At 37.4% G+C, this 15,820-nt stretch overlaps 1 protein-coding gene across 3 annotated transcripts in view; it reads left to right on the top strand.

The window, feature by feature from the left end:
- Positions 1 to 15,820, top strand: part of UXS1 (UDP-glucuronate decarboxylase 1) — a 56,082-nt gene that overhangs the window by 32,300 nt on the left and 7,962 nt on the right. For all 3 annotated transcript variants that reach the window (XM_017817384.1, XM_017817382.1, XM_017817383.1), the window contains 4 exons: positions 5,227 to 5,331; positions 6,651 to 6,710; positions 7,007 to 7,128; positions 12,311 to 12,430. In XM_017817384.1, coding sequence (XP_017672873.1) covers positions 5,227 to 5,331; positions 6,651 to 6,710; positions 7,007 to 7,128; positions 12,311 to 12,430 — 407 coding nt within the window. The remainder of the gene's footprint in view (positions 1 to 5,226; positions 5,332 to 6,650; positions 6,711 to 7,006; positions 7,129 to 12,310; positions 12,431 to 15,820) is intronic.

Here is a 15,820-nt window from a genome sequence, read left to right as displayed (position 1 = left end):
TTTTGAAATGAATTTAATTTTTTGCCTTTTTTCCAGCAAAATTATAACAAATTTATTTAATCTTTCTTTATTACTAATCTACCATCCTGTTCTTGGTAAACTACCTGCTGCTGTGTTCCAGTGGTTTAGAGTGTTCTAATCCCCAATATGAGTTACATACAAAACTTTCAGAATTTTGTTGTTATCATTTGTTCTTCTTTTATGGTCCTTACTTACCTATGTAAAGCTTTGCACAACCATTCACACGATTATTTTCAAATAATGCACTGGTTTATTTGCAAAGCTAGCTCAAGGCTTCTTGATGGGCAGAATTAAATGCTGTAAAACCTTTTTTCTTTGCCTCATGTAATAAGGAAGAGGTGTAGAGGTCAATAACTAGATGCATTTCTTTCTGTCCTCCAGTAGCTACTGTCCCAGGCACCCAAACAGTTAAGCCTGTGAAAAGCTGTAGCTAGGATAGCTTTCCACAGTTATGACTGGAACAGAGTTAAGTTTCCTGCTATCTTAAATAACTGTCAGCTTCGTGCTAGAGCACACAAGGTTGTCAGCCAAGCTAGGTAGGTGGCTTTGTCTGGCTGGCCTGATGAAATTCTGAGACAAAAAAATAGTAGATATTTTTTAGACCTGACAGTTCATAGAGAGAAGGTGGAAGGAGAAATAATTGTTCTTGTCTCAACATCGTCAGTTTGATGGATCAAATGTGACAAGTTTGCAGGAGAAATATGTCTTTTCACCCTGCTGAAATGTCCAGCATTCTCTAAATGTTTTGGAAAAACAGTGATGTTTTCCATTGGTCCAAGGCTTGATGTACTAAAGATTCCTTAATGGGCAAGAGGGAAGGTCCTGGAGCTGCTTGTCTGCCTGTCCCTTTGATCGAGAAGATGGCCATCTGACACTTGACAAATGCCCCATCTTCCATCTCTCTGCTAGTTCTGCTTCTGCTGAACCTTTTCAGCACAGGGTTCTATTTTTGCCTTTGTGCATATGGGAAAAAGTACATTGAGACAAACCATACTGAGACAGCCAAGACTGTACTTCTGGCAAGGAAAACCTGAGTTTTCCCCCAGCTCCTTCTCTTTATTTCATTTAAAGCAATCGTTAGCTGGGAAACAAGGAGAAATGAAGGACTAAAGGGATAAGACTGTTTTCACTTTTCTTTCTTTTTTTTTCCAACACTGTTCATTACACTTAATTTTTTGTTTAAAAATAAATAAATAAACTTGAAGATTATAAGAAACTTTTGGGGCTTTGTATTTATATGCATTTGTTTCTAGCTAACAGTTATATGACCACTTATATGGTCACAGGCCTAGCTGTATCCTTGTGTGGCAAAAAGGAAGGTAACTTTCCACCCTGTTTGTCTGAATTGTCACATGCCATTAAAGGAACCCCTCTTATAGGAGCTGCTGATTCTCAAAAATTCAGCAGGTATTTGAAAAAAAAGCAAAAATTAAGTGGATGGAGAGGGAGGCAGGAAAGAGTTCCCTACTGCTTCAACAGACTAGGATTGGGCAGTAAATTACTGACAGACCAAAATGCTTTTGAAGTGATATTTTCACTTTGCAAAAATTTCACCACAGCTTGCTGAAAACTAGATTTAGAAGAGGTTATGATGGAATAGGTAGGTAGAAACAGCATAAAAGTCAGGTCAGAGTTCAACTCTGAGTTGGCTGCAGGTGACTTCAACTATCGCTTTGTTCATTTTTCTGAGCCACCGTTCTCGAATTACCTGCTGAGTGCAAACAGCGTTCAGTGGCTTCACTAAACATTCCTTTTGCCAGCTTCCAGTCTGCCCTTTTCTTTGCTTTCACGACAGTACCGTGCTGTGGGAGGGGGATACTTATATTCAGAGGCATAACTTGAGTCAGTCAAGTTATTCATATTCAGGGCTTATCTGTAGGAGGCATGTCAAACTTTAACTGACCAACTAAACTTTACCCTGTGCTACATTTTTGCTTTATTTCCCCAGCACAAAAATTGATTACAATTTTATTCACTGCTTAAGCTTACAATGTCAATAATGACCAAAGCTATGAGTAATTATTCCATGTCACTCTTCATTGTGCAGAGCAATTAATTAGCTTCAAGTTGAAGACAGAAATCCTAAAAGTTTCAGTTGCATTAGTAATGCAGGCACGGCTTGGAATCAAGCCTGAGCTGAGAGCTTGCTTCCTCCAAGTCTCGTGGCATCAGGCAGTCTTTGGATGCTATTTATGTTGTTATTATAGGTGCCTTGTGTGTAAAGTTTTCCCTTGATGCTGTACCAAAGTTGATAGTGGTTGGAAATACTGTTTTCTGTTAATTCAAGAACAAGTAGCAGAAGATTTGCTACATGAAATTGTACTTCTCTGCACCTTTTTATGGGAGAATAAATCCTCACCAATGTTACACAACTACCAAAACTGTATCTCTCTAGCTTTCTGGGCTGTTTTGACATCTTTTAGGCAGCTGTTCATCTCTGCTCTAGAGGTAAACACCTGTAGACCAAAGACAGCACAGCAGCATATAAGAGATAGATACATTTTGTGGCATCTGCTCGAGCATACTGACAAATACCATTATTCTGTCATGACAGTAAAACTTGCAGTGATAGTCATGCAGATTGCCTTAGAAACTCATCCTGTATTTATGCTGGTAGTTAATTGTTCTCTGGGGTGAGGTTTGACTTGAAATAATTTCTCCTTGTTTTGGTCACTCTTGATATTGTAAACTTAAGCAGTGAATAAAATTTAATCATAATTTGTTTTGCCTGATTTCTGATGTGATGCCAATAATGCAGGGCTGCAGCATTGGGTAAACTTTGACGTGCTTGCTACAGATAAGCTAGTATGCACTTATCTGAGCTATGTTACATAGAAGGCAGCAACTGAGCTTGCCCAGTAGCCTGAAACACAGCAGTTAATCTAGAAAAACTTGACATTATGTGCAAGCACACTTCATTAAGGATTCAGAAAGAAAGTAGGTTAAATATTTTACCATGCCAATTTAGCCAGTGTTTTTAAAACATTACTATCAGAACATGTGCTTATCTTACAAAGGATGTTATGTTTTAATATGAAGGAGGTTTGTGTTTTGAAGACTTTTAACTAATTTTAATTGTTTTATTGCTTAATAGACTATTGAAAACTGTGCCTTTCACATGGATAAATCAAGCCACTTATATATGCTGTTGCTCTAATTCTATGCTTTTTTTATATTAGAGAGAGGGGTCAGAAAGCAAAGGATTGTGTGTTTACTTTGTCAAATGAAATTTGAGAATCAGGAAGGAAGGGAAATCTTCAACAGGAAGCACATTTCTCTAACATTTCAGTGTTCTCAGATAGTTGTGAGCAGGGATAACTTTGTATTTGATTTTTTATTTTTTCATATAATGATAGGACGAGGGGTAATGACTTTAAACTGAGAGAAGATAGGTTTAGGTTAGAGATAGGGAAGAAGTTCTTTACTGTGAGGGTGGTGAGGCACTGGAACAGGTTGCCCAGAGAAGTTGTGGGAATCCCATCCCTGGAAGAGTTCAAGGCCAGGCTGGATGGAGCTCTGAGCAACCTGGTCTAGTGCAAAGTGTCCCTGCCCATGGCAGGGGAGTTGGAACTAGATGATCTTTAAGGTCTCTTTCAACCCAAACCATTCTGTGTTTTTTTTTCCCTACTAGATGTAACTCATATACAGCTTGTGTTGTGTAAACAAGTATAGTTATATTTAAATGGAGAAAAAGAAAAAAAAAATGTTCATTTGAAAGTCAAGGATGCTTCTACCCTGTTTTTAGTAGTAAAATTCATTTAAAATGGAAGAAAAACATTCATTATGTCACAGATACTGTGAAAGTTAAACCCAACAGAGGGATGAGAGAAATCAATATGTGGTCAAAATACAGCTTTATTTTTTAATGTCGTGATTTGCTATTGCTTGTTAATAATAAAACACCTAAGGAAATAGTTAAAAGGAAAAAAACATTTGTTTGACCAATGGTGTTCTGTTCTAGGGCAAGACAGCCTTATGCCATGCAGTATTTTCTTCTGTCAGAATAGCACCTGGCCTTGACTTTTCCAGGTTCTGTCAGGTTGCAGTGCTGAGTCTTCTTAAAAAGAAAAACTCACTACTTTTCTTTTGAAATACAAAGAAGGAATTATTTTCCCTCTCTTTTGTCCTGCCATTCTAATTCATCACCTTTTGATTGCTTTTCTTGGTTGACCTTGGTGTAGGGAATTTGTTTTTTCTTAAACATCACTATCTCTCATTTGATCTTATGTGTAATTTTTTTTTTTTTTTGCATTCACTTATCCATAGCTGTTTTTTCACATAGTTCTGGCTGGCTGTTATTCATGTTACATAGAGGACAGAAAGACATTTACATATTTACAACAGTCACGTTATGAACAGATTGCAGGTTGAACTTTTGAATATCAGATACTATAAAAATTTTCATTGCTTTGTTTTCATTATAGTTGAACAAAAAATCCTTGTTTCCCTGTAGTGTCTTCAACCTTTGCATTCCTATCTCAGACAATGGATTTTGACTTGTGTAGGTTAATTATATTTCATAACAGGGAGTGGAGGGGCACTGAAATCTCTGTGTTGGCTTCTGGTTTGTGTGTTTGTTTTCTTAATTAAAGCTAAAATGCTGTATTATCCAAAGCATAGCATGGAACAAAGGTCATCATCATAGGGAAAAAAGGACAAAAGTTACATGCCTGTTTTTTGCCATATATATTTAATATATAAATATGATACAAACCCCATTAATATTTCATTGACAAATGGTTTAAAAATAAAAATACAATATTTATTTTTCCAAATGGTTCCTCATGGTATTACAAAAATATTTCTACCATTTTTGCATCAAATTCCATTTCAGAAAATATTCTGAAGCTTGTAGTCACTTAAAAACTTGAGGGTAACAGATTGTTGCAAATACTTTTGCAACTTCTAAACATTTCTGACATAAGTAAAATTTTTACAAGTGGAAAGTGTGAACACCAACACAGTCATCTGTATCTTGTCAGCAGTGTTGAGATATATATTATGCTTTAGGTTTTGTTTTACTAAAAATTAAGTCTTTCTAATGGTTACAACAGGTTTCCATACATATTATCTGTGGGTAGCAATACAGGAAGTGTTGAGTTCCTGTGCTAGGAAATGCAGAGGATTGTTTCTTGACTCTAATGCTATCTCCTTTAATATGTTAATGGGAAAATAATAATGCTCCCCCCCTCCATTTTTCTCTAGTGGACCAGATCTATCATCTAGCATCTCCTGCTTCTCCTCCAAATTACATGTATAATCCTATAAAAACATTAAAGACCAACACTATTGGGACATTAAACATGCTGGGTAAGTGGAATTTTTTTTCTTACTTAACTTGAATAGAATAATATAACCTGGACAGAGTTGCTGGGGAGAGGGGAGGATGGAGCGGATGAGTTGTACATTTTAAAAAGTTGTTTCTTTAAGAAAAATGAGGTTGGGGGTATTTTTACTGTCTTTGTACTTTTCCTTTAAATATATCTACAAATGAACACTGATAACGTGGCTGTCAAAGCACGAGAACTTCATGCCTGTAACTTGGCTATGGAGTGTGCAGTAATTATAAAAGTCCCAGGAACAGTTAAGAGCGTGTTATTTTATAGCAGGGGTTTGTTCACGACTGCACTTTTCACTTTGGTGACTGTGGAATGTTCCCATGATTGCCGTGAGTGACTGTTCCTTTCTGCCACAGCAAACGTTGAACTAGGTGGAACTGCACCCTCTTGTGCATGCCTTGGCTAGCAAATTCTGAAAGAATGTTTCATGTCTGGCTTCATGCTGGATAATTACAAGGCAATGTTTTCAGCTTTGTCTGTTAGGTTTTATGCTGGGAATGGGTCTATGAAAAGAAGACCTCAAGCATTTGCTACTTTTTCCTTCCATCTTTGATCCATCTGATATATGCTGCAGCTTGATCTGTGTGTCAGTGATCCTAAGAATTGTTATGAGTCAAAAAAACTCCCGGGCATTAGCTCAGCTGAGTTTCTCATCTGAGTGATACTCCAAAGTGTGTAATTCAGAGAATTAAGTGATTTAGAAGCTATTGAGGTACCAGGATGGCGTAGGTGAATGGCATATACTTTGATTTGCCATGCCAACTTGGAGACCAGAAAGTCATTGAAATAGAGTGCAGGGATAATCTCAGGTGATGGGTTGGATCATCCAGGCAGTTTGAAGGGACATAATAGAAGAGAAATTATTGATTCTTGTCCTATAATATGTTATTCTCTATCAGTTTCTTTACATAGCTTATCTTTAAGCTATGTAAAGAAGGATTTGGTAATCATAATATAGTGTGTTATTTCAAGATCCTAATTTCCTAAGTGGTTTATGCTTCCTTGGCCTTTATTTAGGTTGTAATACATTAAGTTCTTGGATCTTGATTCATTGCAACTTTTAGTCCCAGAAGCAAACACATCACATGTGGGTGCTGCTCTGCCATTTCTTAAGTTTTCTAGTTAGGGAATGTGAGCTATGGATGTGATTTACAGCCAGATCTGTCCAGTGAAATCAAATTCTCTTTAAAAACATGTAAAACAGGATCACACTGAACCAGCTAATGTGACTGAAAGATTCTTGCACTTGCTCTTAATTGTGTTTTTCTTTCTCGATTGCCCAAAATTTAGGGTTAGCTAAACGTGTTGGAGCACGGCTGCTACTGGCCTCTACATCAGAGGTATATGGAGGTAAGAAGGATAAAACAACATTTAGAGCTTTTTAGATATGACTGTATATAAGGGTATTTACAAATATTTTGGCAGATGTCAGAATGATAGATTTTCATCACTGTCTTAGCTTGCCTTTTTATCAGATGTACTTCTCACACTTCAAAATTGAATGCACTTCTAAGGAATTGTGTGAAATGTAAGATTCTTTTAAATGTGTAGTTCAGAGAGAAGCTGTTGAATTGTATAACGCGAGTGATCTACTGAAAGTCACCTTTTTATAGATCTTCATTTAAGATGGTTTTCTTTCCCCATAGATCCTGAAGTTCACCCTCAAAATGAGGATTACTGGGGCCACGTGAATCCAATAGGTCCAAGAGCCTGCTATGATGAAGGAAAGCGGGTTGCAGAGACCATGTGCTATGCATACATGAAGCAGGTATTAAACTTGTATCAGATTCAGTGTTTTTTCTGTAGTTAATGAAGGCTAGTGTATGGCAAGACTGTAATATATGTATTTAGGAGTAGGCGGGCAATAGAGAATGTCTTGAGTAGGAACACATACTATAGCTGCAAAATTTGTTTTCTTTAGTGGGAAGGTTTTATGGCTCCCATCTGTCATGTGTTTTCAAATGAGCAGTGCTCTTGAAGAAAATGTGCTTTAGTCTTCTTAATAGGTGTAATATGTCTTTCAGTATCATAGTTTTTAGACAGATTAAACTGAAGTGACCTTACTGTGTTGAGAAGTGAATACAGCTGAATAGGGCCATTACTGATAAATGTGGAATGTTTAATGAGCATAATCAAAATCAGAATATACGGGTAAAAATGAGGAGATTCTTTAAAAAGTACTTTCAACACTTTTAAACACTTTAGTGGTAAAAACATGTGGGTACAAACACAGACCTTAACAAAAGATATGAATACTTAGCCATGTGATGTACTTTTTCAGACAAATACAGTAACATGAGGATAAAAATGCAGTTTAAAATTTGTGAAACGATACGTGCCAGTTTCCCTGGGTTTCATAATCAACAGATAGAAACTCATCATAAACTAACACAGCATTGACTCTTTACCTGTATATCAATCTTGCTTAATTGTGGTTCAGCAAAATCTCTGGGGGATATTGAAGTAGAAAATGTGGCACACTAAAGAAACTTGTATCAGTATTTCTTGTTGATTTGCAGCCTTAATATACAAAAGTATAAATCAAAAATAGTATTCTAAAATTAAAATTCTGTAGAATTTTAAACGTTTAAATTATAAAATACTAAGTGCTTTTAAAAACCTGGAAAAGAGAATCAAGCTGAAGTGATAAGACTTTAGTGATGGTATTTTAGCACAGAGATTGTAGTAATTTTGTCTAATCTCCTCTGCCAGACAGAGAAGGCAGAGGTTCCAGTCTCCTCTGTTCTTTTTTAAATCATTTAAGGTCCAATATGGTGGTACTGCTCCTGTTCAGGATGATGTCTTTGATATTTCACTGTAACAGAATATTCCTCGTCAGTCTGGAAATCCATTTGCAGTTGAAGAAGATTACAGTTTTTATGAGAAATTCTTGTGCTATGGTGCATTGAATTTTTTGCAGGTTTGTGGTACACACTGCAGTATTCTTTTAGAAGGGCAAGACTGGAGGTAATTTTGAAAATCATGGGCTGTATCTTAAAACCACAGGAGGAGTCATGATAGCATTTCATAAATTTTATGCAGGATTTACAACGGATAATAAAGATTTGTAAGGTGGAACTGCAGTGCCCACATGCATTAAGTAAAAACTCATGATGCAAATGAACTCTGTCCTAGGGGCAGCTCTGTGATATATTTCTTGTACTTTATTATGGGTTAGTGAAGTCTACCCAAGCTTGTCTCATGTTCAGATTTATTCTGAAACACTGTTGAGCTGGTGGGGGGGTGTTAATATTTAGATGATAGGCTGTTACTGGTGGAGGAAATACTACCTTTTGCTAGTGGGAAGGTCTGATTTCCTCTGTGGAAGTAGATATTGTGCTTTTAAGAGGATTTTCAGTAGGAGTGACATAGCCCAAAACAGTAGAATTTGTAGGATTTCAGGCTAAAATATTTCCAGCTTCAATAAAAAGAAGAAATGGGCAAACTTAATCTGCATTTTTTTCATGTCTTCCAAAGATGTCCGTCATTATGCACATTGCTAGATACCTTAAATACCTAATAGTGTTTCCAAAAAAATATGAAGGACAACTAAATTTTGCATTATACTTCCAAACAGCTAATTTGAATCAGAGCAGTTCTTGAATCTACCCAAAGATGACTATTCACTGTTATCAGAGTTCCTCAGTAGCCTGTCCTGACCAAGACCTTTTTGGTGCACTCTTTTCTGCTGGCAGTGTTCTTTTGTTCACTTCTTTTGACCCTATGAATAAAGCATTTCTTGACTGTTTACAACTGTTTCTCTCCTGTTTACAACTGCTGTCTTTAAACAAACCCGGAAGTATGTAGTTATCAAAGAGTCAGAGGGTAGTAGTAGCATTCAGGAAATATATAAGCATCTGATTGCAAGGAGAGGTGAGGAGTGAAATATTTGCTGCAGAAATGCAGCACTCACAAATTCAAAGCACATACACAAGTCCATCTCATCCACTGCAAGGCACTCGAGCATGTGGTTTAAGAGGATATTTGCTGTAGGCTTCTGGGAGCAGCTCTTCCTTCATAAATTCACATGGAAGCTTAGGTCAGCCTTGCTCCTTAGTGCTAGTGGAGGTGCTTGCTTCTGGAACTTTTCTCAGGTTTCCTTGCCCTGTTCTTCTGAGAACTGAGTTGCAACCTCTGATTCAAACTTCTTCAGAATTCCCTTCTCTTCATCTTTTTCAGTTCTTGCTAGCACTCCCTCCTGGAAAGCCTTGTTCAGTTCACTCAACTGCCTTAACCAGATGGAAGCCATACTAAAACTCTCATAAAAAACAGGTTGTCAGTGTATTTGCTTCCTTCATTCTGCACTCTTAGCTTTGTTACCCGCCGATCCTTCACTGTTCTTCTGAAGTGCTTTTTTGCATAAACTTTGTATACAGGTGTGTGACTTGGTATGGAAGAGATATGATTGCACAGCTAGTGATTTTTCTCCTTCACAGAACTTCTGTTTTACTAGATAAGGTCATACCACCATTTGTCAAAATATTCAGCATTTTCAGAATGCAACTAAGGTCTTCCTTGGATATATGTATTGCCCCTCTACTCCACTCTGGTGAGACCCTACCTGGAGTGCTGCATCCAGGGGTGACTTTGCTAGTGGGAATATTGTGGAAGTAGTCATTGTTACACGTTGTTAATACTCAGAGTGACTGGACATAGGTAAGAGCATAGTGTAAGTATTCACAGGCAATTAATACAAAAAGGAGTAGAGTTATTCAACATACTAAAAGGATCACTGCAAAGGAGATGTTCATCAAACGTCTAAAGGAAACATAGGACAATTTTTAAGTAATTGACTCCAAAATCTCTTTGTCTGTGCAAGAGTTTCTTTTGAGAAGATAGAACTCAGTTTTAAAGGCACAAATGAAAATTCAACTGCATAGAAAATATTTTCAAAGCAGTAGGCTGCAGAGAAAAGCTTTGCCAGGTGACACTATGAATAAAAAGATACTGATTTTAAGAGACAACATTACAGAGGAGTGAGGAGAATAAATAGAAGGGAGAAGAAATAATGGATTAATTGTGACTCTGAGTAAGTGCCTATAGGGAACGTGTTGTTTTTCTTTTCTACATCATTTGCTAGTTTCCAGCCAAAACCGGAAAACAAGGCTGCTACTATAGCTTGTGCAGAACAAGAGAGTCTTTTTTATCAGCATTGTTTAATGAGTTATTTTTATCTTGAATACTAGCGTCTAAGTGCCTTATTTTCTATACCTGTTATTAGTGGCAATATCTGGAAAGCCCACATGAAATACAATCCCTCCCTGAAGGAGTCAGTGTCCTATTTAAGATAGAGTGCTGGGTAAAACAAAAGAAGGAACCACTCTATCACTGTATGTCTTTCCAGATACAGTGAAGGTTTGCGGAATGGCTCTGTAATATGCTGCTAGAAGTATATGTTTGAAGTGTTACACTGCTGTAGTTTTTTAGCTAACAGGAAATAAAGAGTATGTTCCCAACTTGATGCATTTTGCATGGAAAAGGACTTCTGATCTTTTCAGGGTTTCAGCAGCGCCAAGTGGTTGTTGTGAGGTTATGTTTTTTGGCTCTGTTGGGGATACAAGCTTGTTATGTGGCAAGGACTGTAGCTTTTCCTGTGGCACAGGTTACCTCCCTGGTTACTGTTAGATTGCAATTTAGTTGCAAGTGTAAACAACATTTGATAATGACAGATGAATCTTTACCTGCAGTTAAACAGAACTGAATGTTCTTTGGCCTTCTCGATGCTGGGAGGTGTTGGGCTTTAGCTATACTACTTGGTATTTCCAATTTCTCAACACCAAATAATAGCTGAAGTGTTAAATGTGCTTTTTACCTCTCACTCTCACCTGTGAAAAGCTAATGCTGTTGCTTTCACAAAGTATCTTTGAGGATTCATTTGTTTATGAATCACTTGGAGACCCAAGAGAGAAGATCACGTTTTCCTTCAAGTGTCACTTGTACATGAAGTGAATCAGCAGAACAAAGTTTGCTTCAAAAAATTATTTCCTGTGACTGATACAAGGATGTCTTTTCCTGGGAGGTGGGAGGACCAGGTAATATGAAGAGGATGCTTAGGCTCATGCTGAAGTTGGCATCTTCCTCCCTGACATGTGACTGTCAGTCTTTGGCATCTGTCTGCTTACAGGGATACCATGTTGCTCTGAACACAACGGTAGCCAAGTGTGTGTTGTAGCTCACAAGGGACAAGCGTCCTTCTTGTAGGTTTTATCATGAACCGTGGCTTGTCCAAATGAATGTGTCAGTAAACAGAAACTATCTAGAGAGAGATTACTTTCAGTGTTAAAATGCTGTATCCGGAAAGTTTCAAATTTCACATATTTGTTGCATTTTGCTTTGAAGATTTGCAAAATATTCTGTAGAAAGGACTTTCGAAATGATAGAAATGTTTCTTGGTAAAAACCAAGCCATTTAAGAGACTTGGCTTGTAATGCATGCATTTACACAGCCTAATAAGAAGGGTGCTAAGAAACATTGTGACTGTGGTTTCAAACACACTCATTTTATGTCCTTCTTAATGATGCTTATCTGGCATATTCAACTTTTCTAATCTATGGAAATGCTACTTTGGTACTATATCTGGTGTTTGTGAGACTTCATATGGGCAAAAAAAAGTAGGTAAGGCCCAGGTGAACTAACTTGTTATTGGAAGGGTATTATTGAAAAATCTTCAAGTTCTTATTGGAAGCAAATGCATGTGCTGAATTCTTGAGCTGTTCTATCACTGATTTAGATTTGCGTTATAAAATACTGAGAACTAGTAAAATTACCTTGCTGTATGCACTACCTTTTTCAGCAGGATTAGAAGTATTTCATGATTAGAAAACAATGCATGTTAAAGCTGAAAGAGGGATTCTTAAGAAAGTTTTTGGACAGAAAAGAGTTAATTTTCACTTTTAGGGAGAAAGACACATTTATTAAGGAAGTAAGAATTCTTTTTTCTTTGCCTACAGGAAGGAGTTGAAGTGAGGGTTGCCAGAATTTTCAATACCTTTGGTCCTCGAATGCATATGAATGATGGAAGAGTTGTCAGTAATTTTATCCTACAAGCTCTCCAGGGAGAACCACTAACAGTAAGTAATGACTCTTGCTGATAGGAAGAACCATTCATCTTTATATCCTGTCTGCATGTGCTGTGAACGAGAATAGGTTTTAGAAAACACTGATGTTCCACCCCTCCAAAATTTAGTCTTTCAGTGTACCAAATGTATAGAATTATGTATGTGACAATGTGCTCTGTTGATGGTGTTAACGTTCCTTTCCCAGAAAGAAACAAGGCTACCAGATGCAATCTGCACAAGCATTTTAGTCATCCTGAACTTGAATATTTATCTGTCTCACAACTCTTATATGGGGACATGGCATGGCAAGGCTTACAGAATCCTGTTTTGGTACTTATTCCTGTAGAGGAACTTATTCTAAACCCTTTCTGGAAGCTAGGCATCTAAATGTCTTTTTGCAAGCTTGGAGTTCAGCCCAAATTTTCCCTGTGTATTGTAATGTTAAAGGCCTTCAGGCTACATCACGTATTAGTAAACAAAGCCATCCAAGGCTGGTTTTTGTTACCATTGACAAACTGTTGTGGCATGATCCACTTCTATACAGCTACATTTTCCTGCCAAAACAAGTTGCCACATCCAACTGCTGTGAATGGCTCTTGATTACGCTTAAGCAAAGTCACAACACTGAGAGAGCCAGAGCTGGCACAGGCCAATACTCTACCAAAGATGCTGCTGATAATTTAGCAGTACAGACCCTGCCTGACCTGAAACAGGGAGAAGTAGTTTGGAATCTGAGATCAGTTATGAGTTTATGGAAACATTTATAGTTTATGTGGCATACAACAGAAATGTCATACAAATATTTGTTACTCTTGCTTAGGTTAGAAGAGTGAAGTGCCAGGAAATCATAGTCAATGGCTTCTGCCAAATAACTAAAGGTGTTGCTAAGTACCTCCATAGGGCAGCTATCTTGAGTTTAAGACAGCATTCGTTCTATTGGAGATTATGAAATAGATCAGTCAGGAATTTCTCTAAGAAGGAGCAGACAATCCAAAAAGAAAAAGGATGAAAGTTTTGTGGCAACTCCAACTACTGTAATTCTTGTAGAGCAAAATCTGAAACTGGGCAGAGCATTGAAGAGTATAGACCAGGGAATAAGTCATGCCCAAGCAAGATAAAGCTTGGTGTCCTGTGGTAGATCTCCCCTAACTTTAATCTTTCTCAAATTATATGCCAAAGTATGGCTATCCCCTGCAAAACTTGGGTAGTAGATACTACCTTACTGACAGAGTGAAATCCGGAACTCTTTACAGAAGAAGGAAAATAAAGAAGTTCAAATTCTGTATGTTCTGCAAAACAGTGCACATCATCTGACTTAAGTACACTGAAACTTCTGAAAGATTGGTCTTGTCTGCAGGTCAGCATTTGCTTGCTGTTTTTTCAGTGAGTGATAACTTAGGCAATTTGATACTGTTTTTAATCTCATCAGTAATGAATCTACTTTGTTGTTCCTAGCCATTTTTAAATTTCTGGTTTAGGCTTGTGGTTATTTCAGAGTAACAAGCATGTAGTAATGCCGTGTTCACCGCTTCTCCTAAAGATTTGCTTTTTCTGCAGAGATTTATTAGTTTTGTAGAAAGCGCTGTCAGTGCTCAGTGTATGGTAGCAATTGTGTGATGCTGACTGTGACTTAATGGCCAGTGTTTACTAGGGCATATGACATTTAATCTGTCATATGTCAGCATTAAGACTGCAGATGTCAGGGCTTAGTCTTAGGTAGCTGAGTAAACCAGTGAACCCAGCTTGCCTAGTCCCTGATAGGAGTCTCTTCAGCTCTGTGTAGGCTAATTGCACAACTGTGTGAGTTCAATGCTTTCTTCCATTCAAAACATAAAATAAGGGCACTTAAATTCCTGCAGAAAGAGTTTAATTTTCTTACCCAGGCATCTCCCCAAACCTGCAAGACACTAAACAAATAGAAGCAGACAAGAGGATGGAGCTTCTTCTTTTGACTGTTTTGATCCTTGTAGGGCTTTCTTGTATCAAAATATGAGTGTAACCATATGCTGGCTTGTCAGTGTCATATGTTCCCAAGATGGCTTCTTTGTGCATTAAAGTCTGAGCCTCTAAATGCTGTTTAGAAAATTTACCTTGCTTACAGAGGATCAGAAGGTACTCCTATTTTTTAGGTTTGGTCCCCACTGCATATAGGTGCCATTTTTGGACTCTCAGATGTTTTTTTTTCATTCTTGCATAGTTTCTCAACTTTTATTGACAGTAGGACTGTAATTTTTATAAGAAGAGCAGAGTAAGAACACTAACTGGAAGTTTTGTGAAGCCTTACTAAATACGAAGCAGTTATCTTGCTTTGAAACGTACAATCCATGGGATATTTCAGAACATCAGTAAGAGAAGTCTGGAGTCAGTGCTTTTCTATGGGAGGGAACACTGAAAGCTTTATTTTTATTTTATTTTTATAGCCACTATACTGTGTAAAGTTTAGCAAGAATGTACTTGTAATAGAGGTTAAATTAGAATATTTGCCCAACATCACTGCTCTGTAGGCAATAAGTGGCTGATGTTGAAAATTAATATGAGAAAAGAACTAAGGAGAGAGTTGTTTAGCTGACCAGGTCAGATGAAATGAGTTATGAGCAATAAGTAGTGGCTGAGACCTAAAAAAATGTCACCCTTGTATCATCACAGAATTTGGCTGAAAGGAATACCAAGTGTGTTGACCTCTTTCAAAACTGAATGTGTTCGGTCTCTTAGTTCAAAGTAATTGTTCAAATGGAGCAAATAATCTCTTGAGAAAACAATACTGTAAATTTGTAGAGTTATAGCCAATGCAAACATGACAATTTTTGCTTTATATTATTGTAAATGAAGGATTTATTAGGAGAAATTGGGAGGTATTTAGGCGGGGTATTATTCCACCATATTGGAAGGTGGAAACTATATTGTATTTTCCAGCCACTGCCTGCAGGTGGGAAAGATAGCCACACGAATGACTTTGCAGAAATCACACACAAATTACTTAGTTCTTAAATTACTTTGTTCTGTAAAACTTATCCCACAAGCTAAAAGTAAACAAGCAGGAATAAATACATAAAATCTGCTTCCTATTTATTTGGGAAACCCTCATGCTGTCAGTGTACCCTCCTGGTGCATTCCTCTCAAAATCATTTATTGGTGAACTCTTAGATGCCTGATCTTTCTCATTACATACTGAAATATGAATTCCTTCTGGCTCTGAGTCAGCCTCAGAGAGCACGAGGCTTACCAAGTGACCGATGGTGGCCTGTACACCAATTGTACTGTCCTTTCTGTCCTCTCGGAAAACAAGCATGCTTTCTATTCTGGCCTTCCAGAAAGCCTTTCTGTTGTAGCAGGTTGATGGTAGGATGTGTGCGTCACCAGTTAAAACTGAAATGTTTTTACCACTTAAATGTGCCCACTGGC

The sequence above is a fragment of the Lepidothrix coronata genome, unplaced genomic scaffold (assembly GCF_001604755.1).
Source record: "Lepidothrix coronata isolate B3197 unplaced genomic scaffold, Lepidothrix_coronata-1.0 Scaffold60, whole genome shotgun sequence".
Lineage (NCBI taxonomy): Eukaryota > Metazoa > Chordata > Aves > Passeriformes > Pipridae > Lepidothrix > Lepidothrix coronata.
Note: the sequence above shows the minus strand (reverse complement) of the source record. Positions and strands in the feature narration are given on the sequence as shown.